General features: G+C 49.0%; 1 protein-coding gene across 1 annotated transcript in view; it reads right to left on the bottom strand.

Annotated features, from left to right (window-relative positions):
* Positions 1–24,479, bottom strand: part of UVRAG (UV radiation resistance associated) — a 41,191-nt gene extending 16,712 nt beyond the window's left edge. The window contains exons 1-12 of the mRNA XM_072133916.1: positions 24,220–24,479; positions 17,625–17,742; positions 17,469–17,503; positions 15,635–15,796; positions 14,243–14,317; positions 13,312–13,397; positions 11,219–11,324; positions 10,705–10,831; positions 8,490–8,574; positions 8,315–8,402; positions 6,661–6,721; positions 4,912–5,077 (exon numbers count right to left, since the gene is read on the bottom strand). Of these exons, the coding sequence (XP_071990017.1) occupies positions 4,912–5,077; positions 6,661–6,721; positions 8,315–8,402; positions 8,490–8,574; positions 10,705–10,831; positions 11,219–11,324; positions 13,312–13,397; positions 14,243–14,317; positions 15,635–15,796; positions 17,469–17,503; positions 17,625–17,742; positions 24,220–24,336 (1,226 nt within the window). The 5' untranslated portion in view covers positions 24,337–24,479. The remainder of the gene's footprint in view (positions 1–4,911; positions 5,078–6,660; positions 6,722–8,314; positions 8,403–8,489; positions 8,575–10,704; positions 10,832–11,218; positions 11,325–13,311; positions 13,398–14,242; positions 14,318–15,634; positions 15,797–17,468; positions 17,504–17,624; positions 17,743–24,219) is intronic.
* Between the last annotated feature and the right edge of the window lie 594 nt (positions 24,480–25,073).

The following is a 25,073-nucleotide window of genomic DNA, read 5'->3' as shown; positions in this document are numbered from 1 at the left end:
ACATAGGTAGCAGTATTATAGTAGTTATATTCCTGTACATAGGGGGCAGTATTATAGTAGTTATATTCTTGTACATAGGAGGCAGTATTATAGTAATTATATTCCTGTACATAGGGGGCAGTATTATAGTAATTATATTCCTGTACATAGGGAGCAGTATTATAGTAATTATATTCCTGTACATAGGGAGCAGTATTATAGTAGTTATATTCTTGTACATAGGGGGCAGGATTATAGTAATTATATTCCTGTACATAGGGGGCAGTACTATAGTAGTTATATTCTTGTACATAGGGGGCAGTATTATAGTAGTTATATTCTTGTACATAGGGGGCAGTATTATAGTAGTTATATTCTTGTACATAGGGGCAGTATTATAGTAGTTATATTCTTGTACATAGGGGGCAGTATTATAGTAGTTATATTCTTGTACATAGGGGGCAGTATTATAGTAGTTATATTCTTGTACATAGGAGGCAGTATTATAGTAATTATATTCCTGTACATAGGGAGCAGTATTATAGTAGTTATATTCTTGTACATAGGGGGCAGTATTATAGTAATTATATTCCTGTACATAGGGGGCAGGATTATAGTAATTATATTCCTGTACATAGGGGGCAGTATTATAGTAGTTATATTCTTGTACATAGGGGGCAGTATTATAGTAGTTATATTCTTGTACATAGGGGGCAGTATTATAGTAGTTATAGTCTTGTACATAGGGGGCAGTATTATAGTAGTTATAGTCTTGTAAATAGGGGGCAGTATTATAGTAGTTATATTCTTGTACATAGGAGGCAGTATTATAGTAGTTATATTCTTGTACATAGGGAGCAGTATTATAGTAATTATATTCCTGTACATAGGGGGCAGTATTATAGTAGTTATATTCCTGTACATAGGGGGCAGTATTATAGCAGTTATATTCTTGTACATAGGGGGCAGTATTATAGCAGTTATATTCTTGTACATAGGGGGCAGTATTATAGCAGTTATATTCTTGTATATAGGGGGCAGTATTATAGTACTTATACTCTTGTACATAGGGGGCAGTATTATAGTAATTATATTCTTGTATATAGGGGGCAGTATTATAGTACTTATACTCTTGTACATAGGGGGGCAGTATTATAGTAGTTATATTCTTGTACATAGGAGGCAGTATTATAGTAGTTATATTCTTGTACATAGGGGGCAGTATTATAGTAATTATATTCTTGTACATAGGGGGCAGTATTATAGTAATTATATTCTTGTACATAGGGGGCAGTATTATAGTAGTTATATTCTTGTACATAGGGGGCAGTATTATAGCAGTTATATTCTTGTACATAGGGGGCAGTATTATAGCAGTTATATTCTTGTACATAGGGGGCAGTATTATAGTACTTATACTCTTGTACATAGGGGGGCAGTATTATAGTAGTTATATTCTTGTACATAGGAGGCAGTATTATAGTAGTTATATTCTTGTACATAGGGGGCAGTATTATAGTAGTGATATTCCTGTACATAGGGGGCAGTATTATAGTAGTGATATTCCTGTACATAGGGGGCAGTATTATAGTAGTTATATTCTTGTACATAGGGGGTAGTATTATAGTAGTTATATTCTTGTACATAGGGAGCAGTATTATAGTAGTTATATTCTTGTACATAGGGAGCAGTATTATAGTAGTTATATTCTTGTACATAGGGGGCAGTATTATAGTAGTTATATTCTTGTACATAGGGGGCAGTATTATAGTAGTTATATTCTTGTACATAGAGGGCAGTATTATAGTAGTTATATTCTTGTACATAGGGGGCAGTATTATAGTAGTTATATTCTTGTACATAGGGGACAGTATTATAGTAGTTATATTCTTGTACATAGGGGACAGTATTATAGTAGTTATATTCTTGTACATAGGGGGCAGTATTATAGTAGTTATATTCTTGTACATAGAGGGCAGTATTATAGTAGTTATATTCTTGTACATAGGGGGCGGTGTTTTAGTAGTTATAATCATGTATTTCTGGAGGTTTGTTGTATAATCACGATCTCTGGGCAGTAGGATGTTGTCATCACAGCCTTTCATCACATTTGCTCTGTTGATCTCCATATATTTTGCCTCCGCCCATCTTTTTATTCTTCTTGGCTCTAAACCAACCCATTGTTTTTTTGTTTTTCCAAAAACTGCTGGAATCCATTATTTTGGTAGACCACTCGGCCCTTTATTGCTCCAGCAATCAGTAATTTTCTTGTCTGACATTGAATCAAATTCTCTTTTTCCACTTTTTTTCAGGGGGGCGGGGGGGGGGGGGATAAAAAATTCTAGATAGATCCCACATTAAATACATATAAATGGTAACAGCCGCTGAAGTTTTGGAAAAATCAAAACTATGATAGCCGCTTTGTGTGTAGAGGTCAGCCAGGAGCCGCCGCTGTGTATGAAGTGGATGCCTGAGAATTTTTTTTGCATTATACCGTATTTTCTAAACTATCAGCACAGCCCTGTGTATAAAAACTGCTCTCCCTGGTGTACAAGACCATACAGGGGGCTATATGATGGAAGATACTGGTGACCTTATCCTCCCATATACAAGAGCTGAGCTGCAGTGACTCAAATCAGTCATCACACAGAGAACGGAGCTGTCGGATGAGGGTTTGTTTTCTGCAGGACAAGTTGTATTTTGTATGTCAATTTTTAATTTAACGTGTTATTTTTATTATTTTGCTTTTGTACAATTGCACAATTTTAGTTTTTTTTTTTATTATTTATTCTTCTACTTTATCTTTTTTTTTTTTCGAGATGCATTGCTATGCCAGGGCTTATTTTTTTGTGGTACCAATTTGAAGGGATACAGCAGCCACTATGGAACTTTTTACATATTAAGATTATAGCATATTATTATGTGAACAATTATAAAACCACAAAAAAAAAAAAAAAAAAAGTATAAAGGGTGGTGGTGGGTTGTTGGGCGGGCGTCAACAGCAGGGCCGGGAGGTGGGGGAGGTTTTCGGGCACCAACAGCAGTGGCGGGGGGCTCCCAACAGCAGAGGCGGGTTCCTAACAGCAGATGCTTGGGGGGGGGGGGCGTTCCCAACAGCAGAGGCGGGGGTGGGGGTATTGCAGCTGAATTATTACCCCTGTGGCAGAGCTAGCAGCATGACACAGGAGGGGCTAGTCAATTCACAGACGTATTCAGAGATGAGAGGCATAGAAATAAATTGGGGTCAACCGAGGAATGGGTGAGAATGAGGTAGGGGTGTGGAAGGAAAATGGGGTTAAAAGACAAGTGGGGGGGGGGCAACCCACATGAAATGTGAAATAGGAGTCTGCAGTAAGCTGGGCATAGAGAGATGAAATGCAGCATAGAGAAATTGTGGGCATGGAAGGGGAAACACAGCGAGATGGGGGCATACATTGTAAATAAGGGGGGGGGGAGGGGGAAATAAGAAGACCCCCTCCCTAGAAAATGGATTTTTTTTCCGTTTTTTTTTCAACGCTATGGAACATATTTATCACACACATGTATACATACATAGGCGTATACATACATAGGCGTATACATACATAGGCGTATACATACATAGGCGTATACATACATAACATTGGGTGGTCTGCTAAAAGAAGTTTCACTGGAATAAAAGATACAAATAAATTTTATCAAAAATTGCGGAGCCACATTCCAAATATGGAAAGCCGATTATTGAGGGAAGTATAATGAGCAAAAGACTAAGGCCTCAATTACACGGCCGTTGGGTGGGAACATATATACGACGCGGCGCCGTATGGAGCGGTACAGTGCAGTACAAGTGCGGCACCCTACTGTTCCGTGAAAAGATAGGACATGTTCTATCTTATCTCGGAATACGGCGCCGTGCCCCTTGTTACTCTATGGAGAGAGGTGGGGGTGAGTGCTGCTCCTCCTCTCCCCGGCGCCGACGTGTGCCCGCCGTGCTACAGTACATCGGGCACACGTTCTGTGTGAATGTGGCCTTAGTTGGGTTTTATCGTACTTAGGATTTATTACTTGCTTATGTTTAATAGTAATATGAAGTACGGGAAAGGTAAGAAAAAAAAAAAAACGGCAATTCTAAATTGGGCCTGGCCCTGGAGGGGTTAACTTGGAACTTGCTAAATGCGCCAAACTTTAAATTTAAAATTTTTAATTCCGTATGTGAATATTTGATGTCCTTTAATTCTTCTCACGCTCGGGGACATGTGGGCCGCAGATTACGAACATTTTTTACGCGCTGAAGTCGGGGCTATAAACGAAATTTCAACCAAATGACTTCATAAACCTTCAGGTTTGCAAAAAAATTCTCACAATATGAAACTTGTTTAATGACGGCGAAAAAAGCGGAGAGAGAAAAAAAAAAAACCCTTGTAAACCTGCAGCAGCTCCCGGCGCAGAGACCCCCGGCTCAGCCCCCACATGCTAAAACCATTATCCAATCACAGAGGAGGAGGCAATTTTCTATAATTTGGCCAAAATGTTCCATTATAACACAAAAAAGTATATTCTTTTGTTGCAATGACCTTTGAAATTACAAATCAAAAGGGACTTTTACCAAAAGATGAATTTAAACTTTAACACACCCAAAAATTCCTATAAAAAAAAGATTATAAGGACCATAAAACCTGAACAGATTGTGCAGAATAAATGAGCCCAATCTCTGATTCTGTAATTAGTACCAACAGCAGAATGATCAGGGCCGGAGAGGCCTCCCAATGCTCATTTATCTTACAGTGGCCTCTACAGGACAAGTGTGGTATTACATTACGGTAAGCCGGAAGTATCACACATTAGGGGAAAGATCTGACGACAATGGGGCTCCTCAGCCAAGGAATTGGGGTAATGTGTATAAGGCACCCGCCAGGTCATTGCACCCCTGACACCCCCAGAGCTTGCACTTACTCTCTCTCCTTCTCCGTCAGTTTGTCGTTGATGTTGTCTTTGATTGCAGATCGGGAGCCTTTGTGGAGAATAGGATAGCGTAGTGGGATGTGTAGGAAGAAGGAAATCATAGACACCAGATGAGCCGTGTAACCCAGCGCCACCGCCACGCTGCCGTCATCCTTAGCTGCAGAACAAAGAACAGAAAATGTGGGAACACAACCTGGGACATCTCAATGCACGGTTTCATCCCAGGATATATGTCCGAAAGGAAGAAAATAAGACTTTCCTCCTGAAACAGCGCCACATATGTCCCTAGGTGATGTCTGGTATTGCACCTAGAACACAGCTGCAATACCGGAAACAACCTCTGGGCACATGAGGTGCTATTTCTAGATACAACCCATTACTATAGTTTCCCCCCGGTGTTGTAGTGGTCAAAATATTATTTTTTTAATGTATTCAATATAGAAGGACTAGGGGTTTAAAATGACCCAAATGCTTCACTTAAAGCAAGAGACGAGAAGAGGCGCGGGCCGAGGGGTGGGCGGGAGGCGAGAAGAGGCGCGGGCCGAAGGGGAGGGGGGAGGCGAGAAGAGGCGCGGGCCGAAGGGGAGGGGGGAGGCGAGAAGAGGCGCGGGCCGAGGGGTGGGCGGGAGGCGAGAGGAGGCGCTGGCAGAGGGGGGGCGGGAGGCGAGAGGAGGAGCGGGCAGAGGGGGGGCGGGAGGCGAGAGGAGGAGCGGGCAGAGGGGAGGCGAGAGGAGGAGCGGGCAGAGGGGGGGGGGGGCGGGAGGCAAGAGGAGGAGCGGGCAGAGGGGGGGCGGGAGGCGAGAGGAGGAGCGGGCAGAGGGGGGGCGGGAGGCGAGAGGAGGAGCGGGCAGAGGGGGGGCGGGAGGCGAGAGGAGGAGCGGGCAGAGGGGGGGCGGGAGGCGAGAGGAGGAGCGGGCAGAGGGGGGGGCGGGAGGCGAGAGGAGGAGCGGGCAGAGGGGAGGCGGGAGGCGAGAGGAGGAGCGGGCAGAGGGGGGGCGGGAGGCGAGAGGAGGAGCGGGCAGAGGGGAGGCGGGAGGCGAGAGGAGGCGGGAGGCGAGAGGAGGAGCGGGCAGAGGGGAGGCGGGAGGCGAGAGGAGGAGCGGGCAGAGGGGGGGCGGGAGGCAAGAGGAGGAGCGGGCAGAGGGGGGGGGCGGGAGGCAAGAGGAGGAGCGGGCAGAGGGGGGGGCGGGAGGCAAGAGGAGGAGCGGGCAGAGGGGGGGGGCGGGAGGCAAGAGGAGGAGCGGGCAGAGGGGGGGGGCGGGAGGCAAGAGGAGGAGCGGGCAGAGGGGGGGCGGGAGGCGAGAGGAGGCGCGGGCCGAGGGGGGGGGGGGGCGGGAGGCGAGAGGAGGCGGGAGGCGAGAGGAGGCGCGGGCCGAGGGGGGGGGGGGGGGCGGAGGCGAGGGCAGAGGGGGGGCGGGAGGCGAGAGGAGGCGCGGGCCGAGGGGGTGGGGGGACGAGCAGCTAGAATGATCTGTCCTGCTGTGAGTCTGGATGAGGTATTGTGAGGCAGATAAACAGTAGAACTGAGCTGTCTGCTGTGAGATGATGGGGCATGGCTGAGGGAGGGGAGTAGCTGGAATTATCTGAGCCGTCCGCTGTGACATTGGCCATGGAGAAGGGTGAGGAGAAGCAGGTCTGAGCTTTCATCTGTGAGAAAAAAGGCAATTCCGCTCTGCAGAATGAGTGCAAAAAAACACCAATAAATAAGAATATACACATACAGGATGCAGGTTACACTACCTTGAAAATCCTCTGAATTTGGTAATTTCACGTTACATACAAAGTAATCCTTTTGGTCAAGCTGTGGGAAGAGGACAAGGTTAGTTTTTACATTGGACATTCTAAGATCAGGAATCCATGACGAATTCTGGAAAAGGGGTCCTGTTCACCCAACTGAATGGCTACAAGGATCAATAAGTTTTCCCCCTATCCTAGGAGTAAGGGATAACATTTGATCCTCTTTAAAAAAAAAACATGTTATAAGGGTTGTCTAGGATGAGAAAACCGAAACTGCTTTCTTCTGGAAAGAGCACCACCCCTGACAATAGGTAGTGTTTGGTATTGCACATCCCACAATATTTACTTTGACGGAGCTGAGCTGCAATACCAGACACGACCCCATTGCTAAGGGTCGGATTGGAGGTTTTTGTAATCCTGGACAACTCATTAAAATCCATCATGATAAACCAGGGACATTTGCTCAAAGATCCAGGCAACGTGACAGTGGTAATCTTCTCATGTGTTATCCTTCCTACCAACATCAACTTTTAAAATTATGCCAATGAGCCTGAAGGGCTTTGAGGGGTTACCAGGGCCCTTCAGTGCAGCAGCTTCATAGGCCGTTACAATATCTCCCCCTCCCACTGTGCACTCAAGACTTTCCTCCTTCTGGCTGATGTATTCTAACACAGTGGGAAGGGGGAAGTGCTCCTGCACAGTGTAACAGCCATTGAAGCTTTAACACAAAGGGGTTCTCGTAACAAAACCACAAGTCCCTCGGTCTCATTGGCATAATTTTTAAAGTCGACTTTAGAAAGCAGGAGGCCATGGATAACAAATATAAGAAGATTACGACAGTCAGCGGTGCCTGGATCTATGAGTAAGTGTCCCTGGTTTATCAGGATGGATTTTCTTTAACTGGTTCACGACCGCCCGCCGTGTATTCGGGTCCCGCTGCATGGAGAGGGCTCACGGGCTGAGCCCTCTCCATAGCCGGTAAGTCTTTGCTGCATATTGCTAGCACGGATCGCGGGCGTTATCACAGCGATTGCTGCCGGCAGCCTCAAAAAGATGGCGGCGCATGGGTGCCGCCATCTTGCCTAGGATCGGCGCTCCCCGTGACGTCATCGGGGAGCGACGATCCGCCTCCATGGTAGCCTAGGGTCTAGCACATTGTAATGAATGAGGAGGAAAATCCCCATATACTGCCATACCGTAGTATGGCAGTATATGGTAGGATCGATCAGACAACCTAGGGTTAAAGTACCCTAGGGAGTCTTAAAAATAGTAAAAATTAAAAAAAAAAAGTTTAAAAAAATTATAATAAAAAAACCCTAAAAATTCAAATCACCCCCCTTTCCCTAGAACTGACATAAACATAAATAAACAGTAAAAATCATAAACACATCAGGTATCGATGGGTCCGAAAATGCCTGATGAAAATATATTTTGAAAATAGCGCCCAAAGTCGAAAATGGCACTATTTTGCCATTTTGAAAAGTATAAAAAAAAAAAAAAAAGTTATAGATTTTTGAAGGTGGGGAGTGAAAAATGGAAAATGAAAAAAACAGGAAAGGGCCCGGTCCTTAACCGGTTAATCTTTTACATCTTTTTTACAGACAGCCATGACAGAGGGGCTTATGCACATGTGAACAGGGCCTGAAGATGCACTTACCACATCTATAGGATAGATATAGGAAAGCTCCGAGAGCAGCTGGCGACAGCGAATAGTCAGCTGTGCATTTGTCTTTAGGAACGACTCCCTGGTGGAAATAAAAATTTTTGTTATTTTTGCATCTTTTAACACAATGTAGTCTTCAGCAGACTCTGGGCGGGATACAGGCGATTACCTTTTCGCCGCGCACTCCTTCTTTAACTCATCGAGGGACTCGCTCTTCTTCTGCAGCTTCTCGCGTTGAGAGTTGAATTTATTACCTACGAGACACATGCAGAGACCGAGTTACAGAACAGCCGCAGCTCAGACTGGGAGGGAAGGGTTAACGGATAAGGAACTTTTCTATGAATTCGTAACAATAGAAGTTTTCCTGAGCCGGAAAGAGTCAGATGAGAGATCCCCGGAAAAGCCTCATATCCATGGAAAAATGCTGAACTATCACACTGTGAGAACATGTACAAGTCACAGATTCATTAAAACAATGCAAATACACAAATACCGTGATGGGAGATTTATAATGGAGCCCAGAGACCCCAGAGAGGGCAGAAACAGGCGTGGGAAGCCAAATTATATTAACCACTGCAATGCTGGAGGGATATGTTATTTATCCTGTACTGATCCTGAGTTACATCCTGTATTATACCCCAGAGCTGCACTCACTATTCTGCTGCTGGTGCAGTCACTGTGTACATACATGACATTACTTATCCTGTACTGATCCTGAGTTACATCCTGTATTATACCCCAGAGCTGCACTCACTATTCTGCTGCTGGTGCAGTCACTGTGTACATACATGACATTACTTATCCTGTACTGATCCTGAGTTACATCCTGCATTATACTCCAGAGCTGCGCTCACTATTCTGCTGCTGGTGCAGTCACTGTGTACATACATGACATTACTTATCCTGTACTGATCCTGAGTTACATCCTGTATTATACCCCAGAGCTGCGCTCACTATTCTGCTGCTGGTGCAGTCACTGTACATACATGACATTACTTATCCTGTACTGATCCTGAGTTACATCCTGTATTATACACCAGAGCTGCACTCACTATTCTGCTGCTGGTGCAGTCACTGTGTACATACATGACATTACTTATCCTGTACTGATCCTGAGTTACATCCTGTATTATACTCCAGAGCTGCACTCACTATTCTGCTGCTGGTGTAGTCACTGTGTACATACATGACATTACTTATCCTGTACTGATCCTGAGTTACATCCTGTATTATACTCCAGAGCCGCACTCACTATTCTGCTGCTGGTGCAGTCACTGTGTACATACATGACATTACTTATCCTGTACTGATCCTGAGTTACATCCTGTATTATACCCCAGAGCTGCACTCACTATTCTGCTGCTGGTGCAGTCACTGTGTACATACATGACATTACTTATCCTGTACTGACCCTGAGTTACATCCTGCATTATACTCCAGAGCTGCACTCACTATTCTGCTGCTGCTGCAGTCACTGTGTACATACATGACATTACTTATCCTGTACTGATCCTGAGTTACATCCTGTATTATACTCCAGAGCTGCACTCACTATTCTGCTGCTGGTGTAGTCACTGTGTACATACATGGCATTACTTATCCTGTACTGATCCTGAGTTACATCCTGTATTATACTCCAGAGCTACACTCACTATTCTGCTGCTGGTGCAGTCACTGTGTACATACATGACATTACTTATCCTGTACTGATCCTGAGTTACATCCTGTATTATACTCCAGAGCTGCACTCACTATTCTGCTACTGATGGAGATGCTGTACATACATGACATTACATATCCTGAGTTAAGCTTTACATTTAATCCTTTTATCATAGATTCCTGGGGGGTTTCAGTCTCTGTGCCTATGTACATCAGTGTAGAGATGTGTGAATATGGTAATGTGTGAGCACTAGCAGTCATGGGGCGTAACTAAATAAACCGCCTGAAGATGTATTTATGTAATCCGATGACTTGGCACAGATTGGTTTATGGAAATTGGCCGATGAAATGTAAAAAGTGATTAACGGAGCGTTGTAAGCGATGGCCGGAGACAGGAAAATATACAGAGAGCTCACGAAAAGACTGCATGAGGGGGTCACGCTTTCCTCTCTAACACTCATATAATTGGGGATGTAGATTCTATACCTATGGACATGTTCAGGACAGGGGTTAATGATCTGATCGATGTGGACTCCCAGCGATCACGAGAATGGGGGTCCTGTTCTCATTAACTGACGGAGCCAGAGGCCAAGAAAGCGTCCTGCGTCTCCATACAATGCTATGAGAGTGTCAGAAACTGCTGAGCACAGCGCTCTGTTTCCAGCGCTCTCAGACATTGAATGGAAGCGTCAGAGATTTAAAGGAAAAAAAAAACTCTTACTCACGTTTAACATTCAGTGCATTTTGCTCCTTGTGGAGCAGCTCCACCTCCCGGCCCAGCGCCTTCTTCTGTCTCTCCAGCTCGTCCTGCAGCACCATGATCTTAAGTCGTAGACACTCACTCTCTTTCTTCTTTATGAAAGAAGACACAATCCTTCTTAAGTACAAAGCATTGTTATCGAAACTCAAGAGCATCTGAATCTATTAATAATTCTGTCCCCAATAGAAAGTATAATATAAAAGTATAGATACAGCACTGACATTCCATTTGCCTGCAGCCTCCACTAGAGGGAGCTAGAGAACCTCCTGAATACAGAGGAACCATTTAATTAATTTATAACATAGTGTGCAGCAAGCTCATGGGTTCCCTCTAATGGTGGGTGCTGGCAGGTATAGCTTAGCTGGCCACTAGTGGACAGAGACATCTGCCTCCTAACATGAATACTTTAAAACAAATCACAGTGTGCATTCCCATCCAGGAAAACCCCTTTAAATCAACATACAAGGAATTGTTCTTACCAAATCAGTAGAAGGTGACGAGGAACGTATTTTCTCTTCAATCTCCTTCCCAATTTTCTGGACGGTCACCTGGGTTTGCTTGATGGCACATTGGGCGCGGTGAAGCCTACAAAGGACGGAGAAGTACACGGTCATTGTTGCTTTCAGAGACCAGGATCAGTCCATTAGAGCCAATGTACAAACAAGCTGCATGTGAGAGATGTCCTGCAGGCCTAACCATTGCTCCAGCCACATCTGAGAGATTCCCTGCATGCCTAATCCTTGTTTAAGATACATGCAAGATATGCCCTGTAGGCCTGACCTTTGCTCGAGCAGAAAGATGTCCTGCAGGTCCAACCTTTGCTCAAGCCACATCTGAGAGATGTCCTGCAGGCCTGACCCTTGCTCAAGCCTCATGTGAGAGATGTCCTGTAAACCTGACCCCTGCTCAATCCTCATGTGAGAGATGTCCTGTAAGCCTGACCCCTGCTCAATCCTCATGTGAGAGATGTCCTGCAGGCCTGACCCTTGCTCAATCCTCATGTGAGAGATGTCCTGCAGGCCTGACCTTTGCTCGAGCAGAAAGATGTCCTGCAGGTCTGACCTTTGCTCAAGCCACATGTGAGAGATGTCCTGCAGGCCTGACCCTTGCTCAATCCTCATGTGAGAGATGTCCTGCAGGCCTGACCCTTGCTCAATCCTCATGTGAGAGATGTCCTGCAGGCCTGACCCTTGCTCAATCCTCACGTGAGAGATGCCCTGCAGGCCTAACCCTGGCTCAATCCTCATGTCAGAGATGTCCTGCAGGCCTGACCCTTGCTCAATCCGCATGTAAGATATGCCCTGTAGGTCTGACCCTTGCACCTACGGTATACTGATCTGCATTTTACATAAAAGCTGCATGGAATAAAATGATGTTAGTTTTAAGGGTTTGCCAGGCAGTGTTTTCCCCACACTCCTGTTGATCATAGAGGCATAACATAAAGTAAAGTTCTGATGAAAATGAGCATTTAGTGCATCAAGTTTGTCTCCTTGGATGCAATACAACCGCTGCTGCTTTTCTATACATGAGCCTCCAGTCTATGTGTAATATATCAGCCTTGAGTGACAGTCTGAATGAGACCCTCTTTTGCAATCCTTGAGACAGCAGCTTTTGATGTAAGTGTTTACCCATAAGGTTCAGCTGACATCTCAGAGAGGTTGAGGCACCAGCAGCAAAGAGGCACCGCGCTTCAAGGGTCCCCTAGACGCACTAGTGTTCCTGGACTGTACAAGAGTGCCACCTTGTGGTCACATGAGTAATCACACAACTAATGTGTAACTAAAAGGAAAGGATATGGATGGAGCCCAGATTTATATAAGACGCTCCTTAGATCCTGTATAATGAAAAAGCTCTGCAACAATGGTTGTCACCATCTCTGCTTGCTGTTGTTATGTAAACGCAACATGCATGGAAGGCATTGACCATTCGGCTGACACTGCTGAGGTTAAAAGTTCAGCTTTTAAGAGAGATTATGTAACCGGACCAGAAGAAAAATCGATATCCCCGCAGACCCAAGCCTGTACTATCTCCACCGCCCAGGCAGATGCCTGATGTCACACTCCATCTCAGGCTCCGATTAGATTCCAGATCTCCGATTTACAAGATTTAAGAAGATGGGGAATGATGGGAAGCGGGTGGTGTGCCACTGGCACACCAATACAGATCTTCAGCAATGACAGATGCTGGAGGCTTATAAAGACCTCAGGCTGTCATGGCACCTAATCATCTCGCCCCAATGTCACAGGGAGAGACTATCAAAGGCAATATGGCCACCCCCACGCACTGCCAAGGTTTAAATGGCGCTGGTGGCTTTGCAGTTCAAGGGTTAACACCTGCAATCGGCATCAGCACAGTTTGTGGGTGTTTGCTGCAATTTATAGCAAACATCCAGCTTTTATGGAGAGGCCTAAGCACGTGAGCCATCGCCATACTCTGTTAACGGACTTGGCACGTACAGATATGTCACAAGTCGTTAAGGGGCCTACTAACACCCGTATCCATAACTGCTCCGATTTTCACCAGGCACAAAACCCCAGGTCTTCACCGAAACAGGAGAAGTACCGGCACTTACCTGAGCAGAGAGAAGACTCCATAGGAGTTGCGCACGGCGTTCTGCTCCACCTGCAGGTGGCTGTTCCTGCTCGTCTCTGTATTACCCTGAAGAAAGACAAAACACCACAAAATCAATGCTTGCGGTTCCAAAAACTGTGACTTCTCTGTTCTGATGACCCCAGGATAACTCTGCCTGCCGGTGATTTTTGTTGTGCATAATGCATAAGGATCCAAAATAGAGACAAGAGACTCTTCAGCAGCTGTAATGTCTACTCCTGGCTGGCGTCTCAGGGAAGAGTTAGTTTTATAGCAAGCTCTTCCAAAAGATGTACTGCAGCAGCTGATTACACTGCATTATATAGTGTGATTGAAGATTATGTGAAACTACATAACAACACACTTTGGGCTGTAGATTTAGTGAGACCATGATCTCACGATAGCGACAGGGTGCATGCAAGAGATGCCTTGCAAGCCTGACCCCTGCTCCTTTGGATATGGTTTAAGCTTCTGTATTTCTTCTATAGGATAATACACTTTTTTTGAATGTTGACCTTGGATAGATTGTATAAAAGCTATAAGACATGGGCAGAGAGTGCAGCCCCTGGTATCGTTCACTTGTAAGAAGCAAAGCTGCTCACTCATACTGTGTGTATAGGATACAGCAGCAATAAATACCTAAATCAGCATAATATACACACACAAGGGGAGGCATATAAAATATATATATAAAAATTGTCATATACCTGACAAATGATAGCTAAAGAGCGATTGCAAACTCAAGATGCAGATCGCTCGGCTGAAGGAGCAAGAGTCAGACTTGCAGGGTATCTCTCACAAGGTCCCATCAGATATGGCAAGTCAAAAATCCTATAATCCCTTCCAAAGTAGTGAAACTTGTAGTAAACAATTGACAGCACTTGGCTGCTCAGAACTTATGTACAGGTACTTACCTTGCTGTCAAAAGAGGCGCCATAATATCCATCATTGAGGCCAAATATGATTTCGTTTGGGTTACGAGCGCGGATCTGTGGAGACAAGAAGAAGAATAACGAGGGAATATAAACCAGATTGTGTAGATAAAGCGAACAGTTGGATTACATCAAGAAAATAAAACCACAACCTTTGCATCTCACACCATGGATTGTGAACATTCATTAACTACAAGACTTCTACCAACACCAAGACTCACTCTATGACCATATCCCTTCCCCCCGTGCACAGCCATCACTAACCGGACACTGCAACCGATCACTAACCGGACACTGAGACCGAGAGCAGAGACCTGCTCTATGCCCTCAGTCCTGACCTGCTGCAGAAAAGCCGCCCCCTCATAGATCATCCTCCATTATTTACACACTTTCCATTACACTCTCAGCTTCTATTCTGCAGGATGTCTATAGTTACTGGGACATCACAGCGATAGCGGACAGTGAGCAGCACACAGGGGAGGGGGCAGAGTCATTCCATATGTATCCATAGGTATTTATAGTCTGTGATCCTCAATTACATCCTGTACTATACTCACTATTCTGCTGCTGGTGCAGTCACTGTGTACATACATGACATGACTTATCCTGTACTGATCCTGAGTTACATCCTGTATTATACTCCAGAGCTGCACTCACTATTCTGCTGCTGGTGCAGTCACTGTGTAAATACATGACATTACTTATCCTGTACTGATCCTGAGTTACCTCCAGTATTATACCCCAGAGCTGCACTCACTATTCTGCTGCTGGTGCAGTCACTGTGTACATACATGACATTACTTATCCTGTACTGATCCTGAGTTACATCCTATATTATACCCCAGAGCTGCACTTACTATTCTGCTGCTGGTGCAGTCACTGTGTACATACATGACATTACTTATCCTGTACTGATCCTGAGTTACATCCTGTATTATACCCCAGAGCTGCACTCACTATTCTGCTGCTGGTGCAGTCACTGTGTACATACATGACATGACTTATCCTGTACTGATCCTGCGTTACATCCTGTATTATACTCCAGAGCTGCACTCACTATTCTGCTGCTGGTGCAGTCACTGTGTACATACATGACATTACTTATCCTGTACTGATCCTGAGTTACATCCTGTATTATACCCCAGAGCTGCACTCACTATTCTGCTGCTGGTGCAGTCACTGTGTACATACATGACATTACTTATCCTGTACTGATCCTGAGTTACATCCTGTATTATACTGCAGAGCTGCACTCACTATTCTGCTGCTGGTGCAGTCACTGTGTACATACATGACATTACTTATCCTGTACTGATCCTGAGCTGCATTAACATACAGAATAAAAACACATTTTAGATTCCAGTAATTTCTTACCTGAGGACCTATGTACTTGAGTCCATCCAGATTCACCTTCCACTCTATTAGCAGGCGGTAGGTGTCATTGTTGCCCCCCCATATCCTGACAATGAAGCAGGAGACCGACGTATCGAGCCTATCAGGAATCAGCCCGAAGTCGAGACTTCTCCATGTTGGATTCTGTGAGAGGTAGGAGTCAACATTAAAACTACAGAAGAGACAAAACCTAGAAATTACATCTGAGCACAATGCAGGCGGCAGGAGCCGGACTAAAAGGGGACTAAAGGATCATAAAAATAGAAGACCGGATCAGGCTTTAACATGTAGGGGTCTGCAACCGTGTAGGGCTGGACAAAGCATACTGACCCCCAGGAGTCCCGGCCGCCCCACGTACGCGTACTGACCCCCAGGAGTCCCGGCCGCCCCACGTACGCGTACTGACCCCCAGGAGTCCCGGCCGCCCCACATACGCGTACCGACCCCCAGGAGTCCCGGGCGCCCCATGTACACATACTGACCCATCAGGCTTTAACATGTAGGGGTCTGCAACCGTGTAGGGCTGGACAAAGCATACTGACCCCCAGGAGTCCCAGCCACCCCATGTACGCGTACCGACCCCCAGGAGTCCCGGCCGCCCCACGTACGCATACCGACCCCCTGGAGTCCCGGCCACCCCACGTACGCATACCGACCCCCTGGAGTCCCGGCCGTCCCACGTACACATACTGACCCCCTGGAGTCCCGGCCGTCCCACGTACACATACTGACCCCCAGGAGGCCCGGCCGTCCCACGTACACATACTGACCCCCTGGAGTCCCGGCCGCCCCACGTACGCATACCGACCCCCTGGAGTCCCGGCCGCCCCACGTACGCATACCGACCCCCTGGAGTCCCGGCCGCCCCATGTACACATACTGACCCCCTGGAGTCCCGGCCGTCCCACGTACACATACTGACCCCCAGGAGGCCCGGCCGCCCCACGTACGCATACTGACCCCCTGGAGTCCCGGCTGCCCCATGTACGCATACTGACCCCCAGGAGGCCCGGCCGCCCCACGTACGCATACTGACCCCCTGGAGTCCCGGCCGCCCCACGTACACATACTGACCCCCTGGAGTCCCGGCCGCCCCATGTACACATACTGACCCCCAGGAGGCCCGGCCGCCCCACGTACACATACTGACCCCCTGGAGTCCCGGCCGCCCCATGTACACATACTGACCCCCAGGAGTCCCAGCCCTCCACAGTCTATTTCCCCATCCAAATCTCTGGATACAACATCACCCCCCCAACCTGCAGTGCATAGAGCGCACTGTGTGTGGTATCAGAATATAGTACAGTATAGAATAATCTCTTATTACAAGGCGTCTTCCTACAGATTCTTTTCCCTTTAAAGGTTTTCATCACAAAAATACATTTATTGGAAATTGCCACTTCAGAGGTCCATGAAGCATGGCACGTAACCAGAGGACAGCTAGAGGGGCGCCGGAGGAATCACATCATAGGCAGAGGGGAACCATAGGGATCACACACAGGTGGGGGGCGCCAGAGCAATCACATCAAAGGTGGGAGCTGTAGGGATCACATCACAGGCAGAGGGGCACCATAGGGATCACACACAGACAGGGGCGCCAGAGGGATCACATCACAGGTAGAGGGGAGCCGTAGGGATCACACACAGGTGGGAGCTGTAGGGATCACCCACAGACAGGGGCGCCAGAGGAATCACATCACAGGCAGAGGGTGCCGTAGGAACCACACACAGGCGGGAAGCGCCGGAGGGATCACATCACAGGCAGAGGGGGGCAGTAGGGAGCGCACACACAGGCGGGGGGGGGGGGGGATCTTACCAGGGAGTCCTTCACCACTTCACTCCTGTAGAACTCTGCAAAGAGCAAAAAGAGAGCGGTTACTATCCTGCTAGATGTCAGCACCCAGGATAATATTGGCCCCACCATCGCCCCCTGCAGCCCCCGGTCTTGTACACACTGTGTGATAACACGCACCTCTGTAAATCTTCTCCCCGTGCAGCAGGTGCAGGGTGAAGTAGGTGTCCAGCAGGCGGTATCCGTTCTTGTTTATCACGTTCCGGGCGGCGATGCTCCGGAGGTGGCGGAGACGTCTCTAAAAGACAAGAAATACAATTCTCAAACACGTGGCTGATGCTTTGTCACTATATACGAGCCGTGTGTCAGTGGGCACTGCTCCTCTAGCATTATATTCAGGAGTGAGATACCAGGTCAGTCAAGGATAAGGGTGGATCCGTGGCAATGATCCCAGTGTTCCCCGGGAGATCGGAGCAGCATCCAGGACAAGATAACACAGACGCAGTGTAAAGAGCGCAGAGCTATGGACCACATGATCCCTCCCAACCAATGGGACGTCCAGTTCTCCCATTTGCACAGGTAAAATCTGCAGCAATTCTGCCATGTGCGGACGCGTCCCATACTATCCTCATCACAATAGTGATACACGCCCGCACATCCAGCACCAGCACCCACCACCCGGGCCCACACCACCCATCACAATAGTGATACACGGCCGCACATCCAGCACCTACCACCCGGGCCCACACCACCCATCACAATAGTGATACACGCCCGCACATCCAGCACCAGCACCCACCACCCGGGCCCACACCACCCATCACAATAGTGATACATGGCCGCACATCCAGCACCCACCACCCGGGCCCACACCACCCATCACAATAGTGATACATGGCCGCACATCCAGCACCCACCACCCGGGCCCACACCACCCATCACAATAGTGATACATGGCCGCACATCCAGCACCCACCACCCGGGCCCACACCACCCATCACAATAGTGATACACGGCCGCACATCCAGCACCAGCACCCACCACCCGGGCCCACACCACACATCACAATAGTGATACACGGCCGCACATCCAGCACCAGCACCCGGGGCTCACACCACCCATCACAATAGTGATACACGGCCGCACATCCAGAACCAGCACCCGGGGCTCACACCACCCATCACAATAGTGATACACGGCCGCACATCCAGCACCAGCACCCATCACAATAGTGATACACAGCCGCACATCCAGCACCCGGGGCCCACACCACCCATCACAATAGTGATACACGCCCGCACATCCAGCACCCACCACCCGGGCCCACACCACCCATCACAATAGTGATACACGGCCGCACATCCAGCACCTACCACCCGGGCCCACACCACCCATCACAATAGTGATACACGCCCGCACATCCAGCACCTACCACCCGGGCCCACACCACCCATCACAATAGTGATACACGGCCGCACATCCAGCACCAGCACCCACCACCCGGGCCCACACCACCCATCACTATAGTGATACACGGCCGCTCATCCAGCACCAGCACCCACCACCCGGGCCCACACCACCCATCACTATAGTGATACACGGCCGCACATCCAGCACCCGGGGCTCACAGCACCCATCACAATAGTGATACACAGCCGCACATCCAGCACCCGGGGCTCACACCACCCATCACAATAGTGACACACGGCCGGACATAGAACAGCAGCACACGAGCCCACACCACCCATCACATGTAGTCATCATGTGCCCCTGATAGCATCCATCCCCACAGGCTCCTCCAAATTACTGAGCTTAATAAGCCCCAACATGTGACCGGGGTCAGGGATACATCATGTGACAGAGAACAAAGTAACGACTTGTCACAGCGGGAGGAAGAGATCACAGGAGCACAGATCACCAGTCATCCCAAAATTACAGGGAATCACCGGACAATCAGGGAAAAGGTGTCATCTACTGTTACATAGTAGCAGCGCTACACCCCCTGTAGTCGGTGGTACAGGCCGCTCCCTACACCCCCTGTAGTCGGTGGTACAGGCCGCTCCCTACACCCCCTGTAGTCGGTGGTAGAGGCCGCTCCCTACACCCCCTGCAGGCGGTGGTACAGGCCGGTGGATACATTGCAGGTCTGGTGACCTTTTCCTCTTCTCCGGCCTTTGGATGATTGGGAATTTTCTGGGGAATGTGCAGAGTCAGCTCGGGGGGAGCAGGGAAAGCCTCAGCGCTCTGCACGTCTTGTAAGACACTTCCTCACACGTCTGTCATAAGGGAGAGCAGTCACAGCTCCTCCAGTCCTCTGCACTGTCCTGTCACACTCTCTCAGTGCAAAAGGGAGAGCAGCTCAATGCAGAGAGTGCAGAGCGCAGCAGTGTCAGGACACTACCAGTGCGCTTGAAGCATTTGCTTTGGGTGTGCATGTACATGACTGTGCCCTCGGCTTTGTGCTACTCCATAGAAAAAAAAAGTAAAAGTGTAATTCACTATCTAACCAAAAGCAGGGAGAGAAGGGAACAGCAGTGTGAGGACAGTCCTGCTGCTACTTACAACCAACATAAACGTAATGACTATTCATCTCTCCAGAGATATTACCCTCCACTGTCTATATAGAACACAGCAGTGTCAGGAGCCCCCCCCCCCCCCCCCCCCCCCCCGGAGATTATAATTCTGCCCTGTAAATCCATACATCACAGTCCTGCTGCTACTAACACCATCCACAGAGGAATGATTACACATCTCTCCAGGCACAAAGCCCAATACTGTCTGCAGGGAGCAATGCAGTGTGAGGAGACACCCCAGAGGTTACAAACCATATATCACAGTCCTGCTGCTACTAACAACATACACAATACAAGTGACAATGCCCAATAATGTCCCCAGAGAGCACAGAGACCAGCGGTGCGAGTACACTTTATATCCACTGACACATTGTTACAATCCTTCAGCTGTGCCCATCTTTTATAGTTTACAGAAACATAAACAATGACGTTTTTTCAGGGGTCTGCGAGGGTCTGACCACTGGGATCCCTCCTACAGAGGTAGTCAGACACAAATAGATTTATTCTCCATAAGACACAGGGCCCTGTACACACCACAGGACGGGAGCGGCCCCGGAGCCACGCCGAAACCTGGTACAAAACACCGAGATCAACTACTCCAAACACAAAGCCCCAATGACGCAGAACCTGGAGCCTTCACCGGAGAGGAAATCCCAGCGCTGGAGCAACGTGACAAGAACAATACTGCGTGTGCTGGACAGTCATATACTGACATACAGGGAACCTGTCAGCAGGTGCAACCATACACTGCAGCCAGTGTTCTGTATTGTCCATGGAGAGATGTGTAACCAGACCTTTGTGTATTTTATTAGTAGCAGCAGGACTGTGATAAATGGATTTTTACTCCAGGATTGCAGCTCAAAGTGCACTAGGGTTGTGCCCTCACACTGCTGTGCTCTGTGCTCTCTGCAGTCAGTGTTAAGCATGCTATGTATTGTCCTGGGAGAGAAGTGTAATCAGTACCTTTGTGTATGGTAGAAGCAGCAGAATTGTGAAATATGGATATATATTCCAGGATTGTATCAAGATGCGTCCTCACACTGCTGTGCTCTCTGAAGACAGCGTTATGTATTATCCCTGGAGAGATGTGTAATCAGTAACTTTGTGTATGTTGGTATCAGCAGGACTGTGAAACATGGATATATATTCCAGGATTGTATTGGGCCTGTATCCTCACACTGCAGTGCTCTGTGCTCTCTGCAGACAGTGTTAAGTAAGTATTGCTCCTGGTGAGACGTGTAATCATTACCTTTGCGTGCGTTAGTAGCAGCAGAACTGTGAAAAATGGATATATTTTACAGCATTGTACAGGGCATGCGTGCTCACACTGCTGTGCTCTCCGCAGACAGTGTTCGGTATTATCCCTGGAGAGATGTGTAATCGGACCTTTGTGTATGTTGTTAGTAGAAGCAGGATTGTGATACATGGATTTATATTTCAGTGTTGTAGTTTCTCCAAGAGGTGTGTCCTCACACTGCTGTTCTCTGTGCCGTCTCAGATGCAGGGACTCCTTGCATCGCCTAAAACAGCCATGTGTGGACTCGCACCCCCAGAAATAGGAAGAAACCTCTTCTCCGTCCAGTAGACGTTACATAAGAGAGAGTCCCGGCCACAGCGGGTGATGTAAGAGGCTTATATCCTGCACTACTACAGCGTTACATCACCGCTCCAGTCACATCCAGAGCTGCAGTCACCCTACTGAGGAATCGATAGAGCCCAGATATAGTGGAAGATGTAACATTCACACAGAAAGCTGCACAGTCCCTTGACGCAGCTCTGGATGTGAATAGAGTATATGACATGGATTTAGAAGTAAGTTTTTTAATTTGTCAGGATTGTCAACGATCCGTCCCATAAAAATCCATGATAAAGAGCGTTCAGGGAGCTCCGGTTACCACCAAATCTGCAGCGGTCACTCTCTCATTCCACAGAATTTAGCTATTGTGAAATTCCACATGACTCTGCCCCGCACATGAGGATCACACGCTCCGGATTACGGAATGCTGCAGGGCGGGAAGGAGAACACACACACTGCAGCTGCTGCAGAACCTCTTGAGATATTGTAAGAATGAAGCGCTCTTTCTCAGCTGCAGGACTGTTACAGTGTATCAGTGTGTACAGTCCTCTACCAGTTTATGGAAAATCCTTCCCCTGGTACAAAATCTCACTATACTGATGTAAGGGGAGGCTGGGACAGGAGGGTTTGCTTCACTGACTGCAAGCAGAGATCTTGAAAAGGGTTAGAATTTGCAAAAAATTACGATCGATGTCGCTGAGCAGCAGGGCTTCGTGTTCCTCCGCTGGGCACTACAGTCACCCCCCACAGGTGCGGGCAGCGAGGCACCGGCCGCTCCGCTGGCAGCTCATCCATTATTAATGTCATGTCTTGTAATGTTCTCATCTCTGGTGAGGCACAGGCAGTGCCAGGCACATGGCATCACAGGCCGGGCACCAGCCAGAGGCTGGCATCACACTGTGTATACTGGAGCCGCACGCAGCAGAGGGGAGACTATGGATGAGAGCTCCACTCTATCACCATTTCCAGGATCTCCCCTTGCTGTCATTGAATAGGGACGCTCTAGTAAATAACCGTAAGATACAATGTAACAATCGTCTACAAAGGGCTGTGGTACAGGTCTGGGGTCAGTGTGAGGGGAGAGCTAGGAGCTGCTGCATTCATACAGCAAACTATCTAAGCTGCAACATTGTAATGCTCCTTCAGCTGTGTCTGTATTCACCTCAGGCTAGAAGAGAAGTCCGGCACATGAGTGCGCCCCATGTATCATCCATGTAACCCAAAATCATACAATATGTTACAGCTTCATTGTAGCTAAAGTATGTATCTAATTATCTGTACACAGCTTCTATACGTCGCCATGACTACAGACCACAATGCACAGTGCCAGGGGAGGGGGCATCACCCACAATGCACAGTGCCAGGGGAGGGGGCATCACCCACAATGCACAGTGCCAGGGGAGGGGGCATCACCCACAATGCACAGTGCCAGGGGAGGGGGCATCACCCACAATGCACAGTGCCAGGGGAGGGGGCATCACCCACAATGCACAGTGCCAGGGGAGGGGGCATCACCCACAATGCACAGTGCCAGGGGAGGGGGCATCACCCACAATGCACAGTGCCAGGGGAGGGGGCATCACCCACAATGCACAGTGCCAGGGGAGGGGGCATCACCCACAATGCACAGTGCCAGGGGAGGGGGCATCACCCACAATGCACAGTGCCAGGGGAGGGGGCATCACCCACAATGCACAGTGCCAGGGGAGGGGGCATCACCCACAATGCACAGTGCCAGGGGAGGGGGCATCACCCACAATGCACAGTGCCAGGGGAGGGGGCATCACCCACAATGCACAGTGCCAGGGGAGGGGGCATCACCCACAATGCACAGTGCCAGGGGAGGGGGCATCACCCACAATGCACAGTGCCAGGGGGGCATCACCCACAATGCACAGTGCCAGGGGGGCATCACCCACAATGCACAGTGCCAGGGGGGCATCACCCACAATGCACAGTGCCAGGGGGGCATCACCCACAATGCACAGTGCCAGGGGGGCATCACCCACAATGCACAGTGCCAGGGGGGCATCACCCACAATGCACAGTGCCAGGGGGGCATCACCCACAATGCACGGTGCCAGGGGGGCATCACCCACAATGCACGGTGCCAGGGGGGCATCACCCTCAATGCCCGGTGCCAGGGGGGCATCACCCTCAATGCCCGGTGCCAGGGGGGCATCACCCTCAATGCCCGGTGCCAGGGGGGCATCACCCTCAATGCCCGGTGCCAGGGGGGTATCACCCACAATGCCCGGTGCCAGGGGGGTATCACCCACAATGCCCGGTGCCAGGGGGGTATCACCCACAATGCCCGGTGCCAGGGGGGTATCACCCACAATGCCCGGTGCCAGAGGGGTATCACCCACAATGCCCGGTGCCAGGGGGTATCACCCACAATGCCCGTGCCAGGGGGGTATCACCCACAATGCCCGTGCCAGGGGGGTATCACCCACAATGCCCGTGCCAGGGGGGTATCACCCACAATGCCCGTGCCAGGGGGGCATCACCCACAATGCACAGTGCCAGGGGGGCATCACCCACAATGCCCGGTGCCAGGGGGGCATCACCCACAATGCCCGGTGCCAGGATGGTATCACCGGTGATGATGGCGCTGGGCTCTCACCTGCTGGGTGTGCAGCTCTACGTGCAGTGAGCGCGTCCCGGCCACCACTCCGACCCCCGGCGAGATGGACACGGGGCCCTCCCTGGCGCTGCCCCTGAGCGGCCCCGGGAGGCTCATGGCGGTGTCCGCTCCTCTGCTCGCTCACTCACTGGATGACGCCGCTTCCTTCCGGGTCTCAGGCGCGCCACCATCCTGCGAGCACCAAGCGCGCTCCCGCTCCCACACGGCGGCGCGCCCCGACACAAACACTCAGAAACCAGCTCCGCCCCCTGGACGCGCTGACCGCCCTCTGATTGGCTGAGTACCATTACTATTCATGCTACTGGATGCATTTGCCGTCAATCAAACATTAAGTGGGCGAGGCCCTGATAAGGAGCTATAGTAATCTATGACAAAGCAGTGGTGGTTGGTATTGGTGGGTTTGTCACACGTGACAGCTTTGTCGCCTCATAACATTGCATATGGACAATGAAAATAAAACGAGCACGTGACCGCCGCGGCCAATCAACGACGTCTATGCGGGATTTCCTGAGATATTAATGAGGGGCTCCATGTAGACGCTTCATTCCCAGTCCTAAAATGTACAGAAGCACCTCCATGAGGTGGTGACCCAAGAGCTTACAGTCTATGAGGATGAGGGGGTGACACAAGAGCTTACAGTCTATGAGGAGGAGGGGGTGACACAAGAGCTTACAGTCTATGAGGAGGAGGGGGTGACACAAGAGCTTACAGTCTATGAGGATGAGGGGGTGACACAAGAGCTTACAGTCTATGAGGAGGAGGGGGTGACACAAGAGCTTACAGTCTATGAGGATGAGGGGGTGACACAAGAGCTTACAGTCAATGAGGATGAG

The sequence above is a fragment of the Engystomops pustulosus genome, chromosome 2 (genome assembly GCF_040894005.1).
Source record: "Engystomops pustulosus chromosome 2, aEngPut4.maternal, whole genome shotgun sequence".
Taxonomy (NCBI): domain Eukaryota; kingdom Metazoa; phylum Chordata; class Amphibia; order Anura; family Leptodactylidae; genus Engystomops; species Engystomops pustulosus.
Note: the sequence above shows the minus strand (reverse complement) of the source record. Positions and strands in the feature narration are given on the sequence as shown.